At 39.0% G+C, this 11,141-nt stretch overlaps 1 protein-coding gene across 1 annotated transcript in view; it reads right to left on the reverse strand.

The window, feature by feature from the left end:
* PTER (phosphotriesterase related) overlaps positions 1-10,366 on the reverse strand; it is a 28,768-nt gene extending 18,402 nt beyond the window's left edge. Inside the window, 4 exon segments of the mRNA XM_030832402.2 lie at positions 8,198-8,217; positions 8,219-8,464; positions 9,933-10,025; positions 10,028-10,366. Of these exon segments, the coding sequence (XP_030688262.2) occupies positions 8,198-8,217; positions 8,219-8,464; positions 9,933-10,025; positions 10,028-10,366 (698 nt within the window).
* Positions 10,367-11,141: the final 775 nt, after the last annotated feature.

Below are 11,141 nucleotides of genomic sequence, written 5' to 3' on the forward strand. Positions count from 1 at the left end.
AGTCCACAGGCACTTCCACAGGCCTGTATTTCTTAAAGAGAACAGATGGTTAGGGGAGGGGCCCAGACACAGAAGCAGATTTATCTTGTCAGGCTGTGCTCTCCAGGCAAATGACCTGAAGCAGGTCACAAGTGGTCACATGACAACAGTGTGGTTCAGAGGTGTCCTAAGGTGCTGGCCATTCCTTAACTCTTCTCTCTCAGGGTCTCAACTGCTTCTTTTGGATAGGCACATAGCAGTTTTGTTGTTGTTGTTTTATGTGTGTGTGCATGTATTTTAAGGTAAAATGCCTTATTATGAATGCTAGTGAAGATTTATATATCTTTAAAAATATTGAATTGTTGGTACTTCCCTGGTGGCGCAGTGGATAAGACTCCATGCTCCCAATGCAGGGGGCCTGGGTTCAATCCCTGGTCAGGAAACCAGACCCCACATGCACGCCGCAACTGAGAGTTCACATGCCACAACTAAGGAGCCTGCGTGCCGCAACTAAGGAGCCCTGGAGGCGCAACTAAGGAGCCCACCTGTCACAACTAAGACCCGGTGCAACCAAATAATTAAATTAAAAAAAAAAGATTAGAAAAACTTTAAAAAAATTTAATTGCATCGATGGATTGTGGACACCTGGAGATATTTTATTTTGTATTCTCAAATGACAGAAATCCTACCTTTAGGGGGATGAATGAACAGTTTTACAGGTAGTCAAGGCTGAGCGGCAGTCCGGCTAGAAAGCCCAGTGTCCTAAAAAGAGTTGCAGGACAGAGCCAGCATCTTACCTTGCTACCCACAGTCACAGCAGCCTGTGGGTTCAGAACCTTCTCTTTCAAGCCTAAAAATTCCTGTTGTTTTCCGGGAGGCCTTGTTTTCAGCATGCTCTTCTTTTTGTGTGTTGTATGTGCATTTTGTTGCATGAAATACATGTTCTTTTGTGATTTGTCCCCATTATAGAAGCTGAAGTCCTTGCCCTTTCAGTACAGGTCAGATTGTGTATGCAGCCCAGCAGACCTCAGAGAGTCTGTGAAAGGCTGACCTAGTCAAACGCCAGCCTGGCAACTGTCTTGCTGTGAACACTCACATCAAAAAGCTAAAGTTGCCTGCCTCTGCCTCCCTGAATTTTTTTTTTCTGTTACTTTATTTGGTTTGTTTTTCCAAATGCACTCCTTTTTCTAAGGCCATTTTCCCCAGTTGCCTGTCCTCTGAAATGTTCATACTTCTAGGTATAGTATTTCAGGCCTGGAACCCTGAATTGGTCTCAGGATTTTCTAGGATGCTCTGAGTTTGTCTGATGTCAGTTCAAGCTCTCCATTCCATCCTGGGCCATTTTAAAAGGAGGCATTGAAATGGCAGCCAACGAATCTCAGATACTGTAGCTTTATTGTTTAAAAGAAAATACATATACATATGTGTATATACATTTTATGTACCTATACATGTTGTTTGATTTTATGAGCGAGGAGTAAACATACACACACACACACACACACACACATAGAGTTTGATTTTATGAACAAGGAAGTCCTACTGTTGTAGAAGTTAACGTTTATTTCACAATTTTCAATGAAAGGTTATGTTCTATTAATGCCAGCCCTCATTTTCTCACTTACCTACATGTCTAAGTATAAACAAATAGAGTTAGAAAGATTCTTCTTTAAGAATTAGTATGAGCCAGTTCAAGCAGTAGGGCAGGCTAAACGTTCACAGGATACCTTGCCAGCGTAGTACATGTAAAATAATGAATAAAATGAAAGGGGACAAAATATCATATTTTTAAATGCCTGGCTAAGCTGGTAGGAAAGCAAAGGACTTGTTCAGGGGGCAGAAACAAAAGAGAGAGCAGAGAAAATAAGGAGTAAGGGGTGACCTAGAGCAGCCGTTTGCATGGTTTTTTTTTTTTATTGAGGGACAATTGGTATACAATATTATGTAAGTTTCTGGTATACAGCATAGTGATTCACAATTTTTAAAGCTTATATTCCATTTTTAGTTATTATAAAATATTGACTATATTCCCTATGTTGTACAATATATCCTTGTGGTTTATTTATTTTATACATAGTAGTTTGTACCTCTTAATCCCCTTCTGCTATCTTGCCCCTCCCCGCTCCCTCTCCTCACTGGTAACCACTAGTTTGTTCTCTGTATCTGTGAGTCTCTTTCCTCTTTTGTTATATTCACTAGTTTGCTGTATTTTTTAGGTTCCACATATAACTGATATCATACAGTATTTGTCTTTCTCTGTCTATTTCATTAGCATAATACCCTCCAAATCTATTCATGTTGTTGCAAATGGCAAAATTTCATTCTTTTTTACAGTTGAGTAGTATTCCATTGTTTATAGACATCACACCTTCTTTTTTTCTAATTTTTAATTTTTTTTTTACATCTTTATTGGAGTATAATCGCTTTACAATGGTGTGTTACTTTCTGCTTTATAACAAAGTGAATCAGTTATACATATACATATGTCCCCATATCTCCTCCCTCTTGCGTCTCCCTCCCACCCTCCCTATCCCACCCCTCTAGGTGGTCACAAAGCACCGAGCTGATCTCCCTGTGCCATGCGGCTGCTTCCCACTAGCTATCTATTTTACATTTGGTAGTGTATATATGTCCATGCAACTCTCTCGCTTTGTCCCGGCTTCCCCTTCCCCCTCCCTGTGTCCTCAAGTCCATTCTCTAGTAGGTCTGGACATCACATCTTCTTTATCCATTTACCTGTTGATGGGCACTTAGGTTGCTTCCGTATCTCGGCAATTGTAAATGATGCTGCTGTGAACATTGCGGTGCATGTATCTTTTTGAATCAGTGTTTTTGGCTTTTTTGGATATGTATCTAGGAGTGAAATTGCTGGGTCATATACTAGTTCTATTTTTAGTTTTTTGAGAAACCTCCGTACTGTTTTCCACATGACTGAACCGACTTACACTCCTGCCAACAGCGCACAAGGGATCCCTTTTCTCCACACCCTCACCAGAATTTGTTATTTGTGTTCTTTTTGATGGTGGCCATTCTGACAGGTGTGAGGTGAGATCTCATTGTGGTTTTAATTTGCATTTTCCTGATGATTAACGATACTGAGCATCTTTTCATGACCATCTGTATGTCTTCTTTGGAAAAATGTCTGTTCAGGCCTTCTGCCCATTTTGTAATTGGGTTGTTTGTTTTTTTGATGCCTGGGGGGTTTTAAAGGACGAAGTGAGAAAGAACTGGGGCTGAATAGAAATAAATCAGAGACATAGCCTCTGCCAGCACATGAAGGGAGTACTCCTCTCACCCAGAACAACACCCATGTGGGTGGACTCAGTGCAAATCTGGCCCACAGAAGGAGTCTTTGGAGATTATATGTCTTCCTCAGTCTTGTCTTCTGGTGGAGGGGAGGCAGTTGGGAAAAAAGTCTTCCATGAGAATCTCTAACCACAAACCTGCACTGACTGAGTTTAGGGGCCAGAATTCATAGCACCTGTGTGGTTCTAAAACCCTCAAATGCTTAAACAGTCACAGAAAGATAAATACGGTATGATTCCACTTTTATGACGTACCTGTCGTCACATTCGTAGAGACAGACAATCGAATGGCGGTTGCCGTGGGCCAGGGGTGGGGGGATGGGGAGTTGATGTTCAGTGGCTATAGAGTTTCAGTTGTGCAAATGAAGAGAGTTCTAGATATCAGTTGCCCAACAACGTGAATGTACTGAACACAACCAAACTTGACATTTCAAAATGGCTAAGATGGTAAATTTTATGTTATGTGTATTTTACCACAGTAAAAATTGTCTTTTAATTTTTAAAAATTTAAAGTAGTCTCAGGTTGGTAATGCCCCCTGACTGCCTATAAGAAACAAACATAGCAAACAAACAAAAGGCCAGGAAAAGACCCTCCCACCCAGGATTTGTAATAATTCCCAAGGAATCTACGATCACAGTAATATTTTACAAGGAAATAATGAATGAGGGCCAGAAGAACCAACAAACTATACACTCAGAATAAAAAGACAGTGGGAATTAGATTTATTAAGTGCAAGGTTAACATTGTATGCTTAATGTTATTTTTAAAGATGAAGCTGAAAGCGTGTTGAAGGAAAAAGAAATTATCAAAATTAACCAAGGAGATTTGAAAAGTAACCAAATAGAACTTACAGAAGAAAAAATAAAAACTATAGTTCTTAATATTATAGACCAAATTGATAGACTAAGCAGCAGATTGATTCCACTGGAGAGAGAAGGAGTAAATAGGAAGATGGAACTGAAGAAATTACAGCTCAAAGATGCAAACGGATGGAAGTATGAAGTGCAGGTATTAAGATCCTACCTATATCAACTTATAGTTTACAATGTAAATAATCTGGAAATATGGGTGAAGCAATATTTGAAGAGACAATGGCTGAGATTTTCCAGAAACAATGAAAAATACCAAATTTCCAAAATTCCAAAGCATACAAAATAAAAAGGAAATTCACACTGAGATAGGGAACATACAGAATACCAGAGAAAAAGATGCTACAAGTCATCAGAAAAAAAAAAGACAGGTTACTTCAAAGGAAGCACAATTACTTTGAGCTGATATAACAGCAATAATACATGTCAGATAAAAATGGAAAGGGCTTGGAGAGAATAACTTTTAAATAGAATTATCTATTCTAATTCACTATTATAAATTATCTATTATATTAAATGATCTCTTATGAATGAAGGAATAAATGCATTTGCAGACACATGAAATCTAAGCATTTATTACCAAAACAGACCCTCAGTAAAGGAACTTCAAATGATGTACCTCAGGAAATAAGTAATTCTTTAAGGATAAAGGTCTGAGATGTGAGAGGAAATGATAAGCCAAGAAAAAAAGCAAAAAAGTTCATCTAAATCTACATTAACCATGTTTTTTAATAATAAAATAATCTCTTATCACTGGGATTAAAAAAAATCAAGTAGGGAATTCCCTGGTGGTCCAGTGGTTAGGACTCCACGCTTTCACTGCCAAGGGCCTGGGTTCGGTCCCCAGTCGGGGAACTAGGATCCCACAAGCCGTGCAGTGTGACCAAAAAAAAAAAAAAAAAAATCAGGTAGACCCCACATCCTGGAAAATATAGCCTAAGACTTAGATGGTGAGTAACTGAAGTTTCTAAAGTTCTTGTATTACTAGGAAGGAAGGAAGGTAAAATTGTTTACTTTTTTTTTTTTTTTTTTTTTTTGCGGTAACACGGGCCTCTCACTGTTGTGGCCTCTCCCGTTGCGGAGCACAGGCCCTGGACACGCAGGCTCAGCAGCCATGGCTCACGGGCCCAGCCGCTCCGCGGCATGTGGAATCTTCCCAGACCGGGGCACGAACCCGTGTCCCCTGCATCGGCAGGCGGACTCTCAACCACTGCGCCACCAGGGAAGCCCTGTTTACTATATTCTAAAATGTTTAAATTTGATGTGTTAAATATACATGTTAAATTTTCTACTATAACTACTAATAGGATATAAATCGTACACATACCTTCCAAAGAAGTAAAGAGGATAAATAGAATATGGAGGTGGAAAAAAAAAAAAAACCAATAAAAAGAAATCAAGAAATTTTAACGATAACGATGACAAAAAAAATGAAATAAGCATATCAGTAAACATAGTCAATGCAAATAAACTGAATTTAGCATATAAAAAAAGAGAATGGGTAAAACTCCAAACCCAGCCATATGCTTTTTATACAAGACACATGTAAATTATAAAGACAAACACAAAAAGACTGGTACAGTCACATTAACATCAGATAAAACAGCTTTTAAAACACTAGTACTGGGCTTCCCTGCTGGCGCAGTGGTTAAGAATGCACCTGCCAATGCAGGGGACACGGGTTTGAGCCCTGGTCCGAGAAGATCCCACATGCCATGGAGCAACTAAGCCTGTGTGCCACAGCTACTGAGCCTGCGCTCTAGAGCCCGTGAGCCACAACTTCTGAGCCTGTGTGCCACAACTACTGAGCCCACGTGCCACAACTACTGAAGCCCGCGTGCCTAGAGCCCGTGCTCCACAACAAGAGAAGCCACCACAATGAGAAGCCCACGCACCTCAACAAAGAGTAGCCCCCGCTCACCTCAACTAGAGAAAGCTCACGTGCAGCAATGAAGACCCAACGCAGCCAAAAATAAATGGAATAAATTTATTTAAAAAATAAAAAAATAAAATAAAACACTAGTACTTACATTGCAAGATAAAACAGCTCCATATATGTTGATATAAGTTTCAATTCATCAGGAAGATATAATAATTTGTATGCATGTGATAACATAGCTTCAAAATATATGAAGCAAAAACTGAAATATGTACAATCAGAAACTAAAAATCCACCATGAGAGATTTTAACATACTTCTCATAGTAACCAATAGATCAAGCAGTCAAAAAATCAGTAGGAATATAGAATATTTGAACACCATGATTAACAACTGTAGTCTAAGGGGCATATAGAGAGGATTTATATAATAACAGCAGAATGCAATGTTTTCAAGAACTTAATAAATATTTAAAAAAATTTTAAATATATATTATCTATACTCTTTTGTATGCCTGATATACTTCACACTGTTTAAAAAGAATCAAAAATCATCCTTATTGATTACAGGTGCTACATATATTCCATATCATACAAAGTATATTATCAAATACATTATTTTAAATTCAAATGAAGCTACCCAAGATTGCATAGCAAATGGTAGAGGCAAGATTAAAAGCACCTGTCTCTGGGTCCAAAGATTCTATTCTTCACACTGCGATGCACTACCTCTGTGACCAGTATCCAGAAACATCCCTCTGTTTTATCAGTACAACCAGAAGATTCCTGAAGATAGCCAAGTATTGATCTCAACAGCAGCCCAGCTGCCAGGACAACTGCCTTTACCTTGAGGTCCCTCAGGTTCCCCGTTAACACTGGCTTCTCTGTTCTGCCACAATTATAATATGTTTTACCAATACGTTCTGTAGGAGCATTCATTTATTAAATAACAGACTGTCGGGTCTGATGATCAGGATTGATCAGTCTGCTAACAGGGCTGTATTCCACTTTGCAAGATAGAATTAATTGTAACGTATTATCAGTCTCATCGGTACTGTGTTAATTCTTTCATCAATTCAACGTAAAGGCCGATGTCTAGCCTCTGCAGCATTGTTAGGCTTCTTCATACAAATAACTGCAGCCAACGTCTATTTATATAGTCAGTTATTTTGCTGAGCCCTACGGGTCTAATACAATATGAGGGGCTTGAGTGGTGGACCTCAGAAAGACATGTCCATGTTTCAGCACTCTGAATCTCTGAAAGTGACCCTATTTGGAAAAAGGGTCTTTGCAGACATAATTGCGTTAAGGATCTTGAGATGAGATCATTCCGGATGATCTGGGTGGGCACTAAATCTAATGACAAGGGTCCTCATAAGAAGCAAAAGAGGAGACACAGACGAGCAGAAGGCGGCCATGTGAAGACAGCAGAGATTGAAGTTAGGCTACAAGCCAAGGAAAGCCTGGAACAACCAGACACTAGAAGAGGCAAGGGACCCTCCTCCTGTAGATCCCTGGAGGAAGCGCAGCCCTGCCAACACCTTGATTCCAGACTTCTGGCCTCCAGAGCTGTCAGAGAGTACATTTCTATTGTTTGAGGCCTCCCAGTTCTTATAATTTGTTACAGAAGCCATAGGAAACTAAGATATAATACCGCCAAACAAATAATATACATATTACTATTATTTTTTTTGCCGTGCATTTTCCAAAATTAAGATGATTCAAACCACCAGTCACAACACACACCTCAACACTTCTATGTGTGTGTTTATTCTCAGGGTGAAAGCCATTCAATTCCCCTTCCCTTTATATTTGCAGATAAATTTATCACTCTTAACTACTGGCAAACACTGAGCACGTGGAATTAGCACCAACTGTGACATCATACCCTGAGACAAAGTGGGGACACCAACTGTGAAGCATTATGAAGGATTAAGTAAATTAAAAGAAATGCCTTGTGCAAAATACCTAGGATACTGACACGGGGTAGGGACACAAAAATGGCATTGGTGATTTTTATTAACGTCTATGGTAAAACTTTATAAATACTATCTTCCAAGTAGTTCGTAGTTTTTTTCTAGTGCTTTATTGATCTGATGATTTTATTTATTTGATCATTCATGAATCTTGCGATGGTTTGCACTAATTGGTAGATGGTCTGCTTACCTATCAAGGTGTGACATAACTTGTTTTGGAGGTGTCTGCTCCAGCCTCTTGCAGCACTCGGATAATCTGAAATGGTGCACTTCGATTCCTTCCCGGGTGAATAATAACAGGACAGCCAAGCTGAGCCTGAGCGTGAGCTGTTGCCTGTAGAACCTTTCTTTCACTCTCAGTCAGAGGCCAGGAGCAACCAGTTTCCCCAATAACGCCACACTTGATACTGGTTCCATCAGCTCCATGGAGAATTTCATTAACAAGGACATCAGTAAGCTAAGGAAGAGAATGAAAATTGATAGATTGGATTTTATCAACATAGAGTCACCACAGTATGTGAATGAATTTAGTCATTCAGTCACTCATCCTTTTAAAAATGTATCCAACATTCATTCAGTTAGTATTGGTCAATGAGAAAGGCATTTTACTGACCAAATCTCAAATTCAACAAGTTACCGTAAAAGAATTTGAAAAAGAATCGATAAATGTATATGTATAACTGAATCACTTTGCTGTACACCTGAAACGAACACAATATTGTTAATCAACTCTACTCCAATATAAAATTAAAAAATTTTTTAAATCAGAAAAACAAGTTACTCTAAATCAACGAGTCCATAAAACTTACTGTGATTATTTACCAAGAAATTCATGGCTTTAGGAGGCTGTAGGGGAAAAAGTGACTTAATGAGTAATACATTCATTGTACATTCGTTCATTGAGATAAAAATCTGTATTTTAACCTAAGGGGCACCCAGAATGTAAAAAGACTGCCTCTGAATCTATGTCAACTGTAGCAAGTAATTCTTTAATTTTCTCTTATTCATTCTGTCCTTTATCCTATATAGCAAAGCAAATTCACAGCACACACAATAATACTTATATTGAGTGGTTAGAAGAATGTGTAATCCCTGATATCAGCATAGTCTTCAAATCATATAAATGTGTAAAAGGGAAAGGCCTGAGGAAAAAAAATGCAGATAAAATTTTGAAATATTAAGTATTTTAAAGATTAACTGACTCTTTGCAAAGACTGCAGCTGACGTTCTATGCCTATGAAACAGGCAATGGAAGATACATATAAATATATACATATATGTGTAAACACACATCTAAATGTATATCCTACGTATATAGAGAAGGAGAGCACACACACATACAAAACGGCTTCATGGCTTATCCTTTCTTTTTGCCCCTGAAAGATTTACTTTTCCTTCTGCCCATTCTTGCTTAAGATCCTATTATGACAAAAACAGGAAAATGGATTTTCTTCTACCCCTCCTGGTTTGTAAAAGGAGAAGGAAACATATTCGCAACTGTGCCAAGTCTCTGCCTGCCAGGTTTCACCCGACAGTGAATTTTTATTGCTGGTTATTATAAAATCCAGAAAGAAAATTGAGGTTGCATAACTGAAGCTTCTAATGGAACACTGAGGTTTACACACAGACTGTGCCACCGCTACTGCGCACGATGATATACATGAATCTAAGTATTAACCCATTGGGTCTTCCGGTGACCAGTGCATTAAGATCTCCTTCCTGGATGCTTTTTCTTTATGAAGTGAAATGTTCCTAATTTAGGTCCCATTGACAGATGCCTTTGCTAGCTAGCAAACTTCTACAGCGTGCCTCTGAGCCAGTGACATTTCCAAATGTAGATGACACGTGGGGATAACCCACGGTCTGAAGTTCTGATGATTCTGAATTTACACGCAAATATTGTCCAAGAAATTAGGGCTTTTGACCTGCTCCACTGACATGGCTCTGGTCTCTGAAGAGCGAGTTACATCCACATAAAACCCAGTTCCGGATGTGATGTGGACGCCAGTCTCTTCTGCAAAATCCGCTTCAAGGTCTGCACATCTCAGCTGATCCCAGCGGCTGTGTTTTCCACCAAAGCTCCTCCACCTTGGGCTTTAAAATCCAACAGTTCTTCCTTGATGCCTTCTGTCTCCTGATTCAACTGCAGATTCTCTCTATGGGAATAAGGGTTTTTCTGGATCCAAAATAAATTTTTCATTGTAATAGGTTCATTGGAGATCACTTCACGGCACAGAGGAGGTGGGTAGTAAGAGCAGTCAAAAGTCATTGTCAAGTGTTCGTGGGTCAGGGTGCAGCCCAGTTTGCTTGGCCCCACAAGGCTCAGAACAGTTTGGACTTTCCCACTTAAGGAAGACATTTCTGATGGGACCAGGAGATGTTCTAAAAAGAGTGTTTTCCGGAAAAAAGAAAACCGTAATCAGAAAATTTAACACACACATAAATTCTGTCCATAGGGGATGTGAAGCTGTGAACGTATACCGGTATAAGAGAGAGAATCAATGAGACTAGAGATACGATCTCACTTATCATCCTGCCAAAGTCAGAGTCTGCTGCTTGTAAATTGCTTAAGTTCACTGCGGCTCTAAGTGACATGCGTGGCGTTAAATGTCCCCCAACCGCTTCCACTGGGACTCCTCTGCCTAATTTAATCCCAATCTACTGGAAGTATCTCTTGGTATTCAGTTCACATTTTTCTTTTGCTTCATTTTACCTCATTAGTCATAGCTATGCTGCCTTGGATAATTCAAAAATAATCTCCGTTTAAAAAAAAACAAAACTTCATAATCAATAACTTGTCTCAAAAGCAGCCACGTATCAGAACTGTTTCATTTGTCATTTTTCGGCTAAATTAAATTTACTGAAGCTACTGATCATTCCATGACTCATTCACTATCCACGTGAACCAATTTCTCTTGAAGGTCCGCCATGTAGAAATTGGATAGATAAAGAGAAATACGACAAAATCTCTGACTACGACGATTTCACAGATTATTCCCCCCAAAACAGCTGGAGGGACTACATCTAGGTTGAATAATGAAAAAGAAAAACAAACTCTCCATTCTAGATGTTTTATTTTGCCTAGGGGGCACCTCAGAAATACACTTCAAAAATACTGAAAAGCAAAAATTCTT

Source organism: Globicephala melas, chromosome 2, assembly GCF_963455315.2.
Source record: "Globicephala melas chromosome 2, mGloMel1.2, whole genome shotgun sequence".
NCBI classification, from domain to species: domain Eukaryota; kingdom Metazoa; phylum Chordata; class Mammalia; order Artiodactyla; family Delphinidae; genus Globicephala; species Globicephala melas.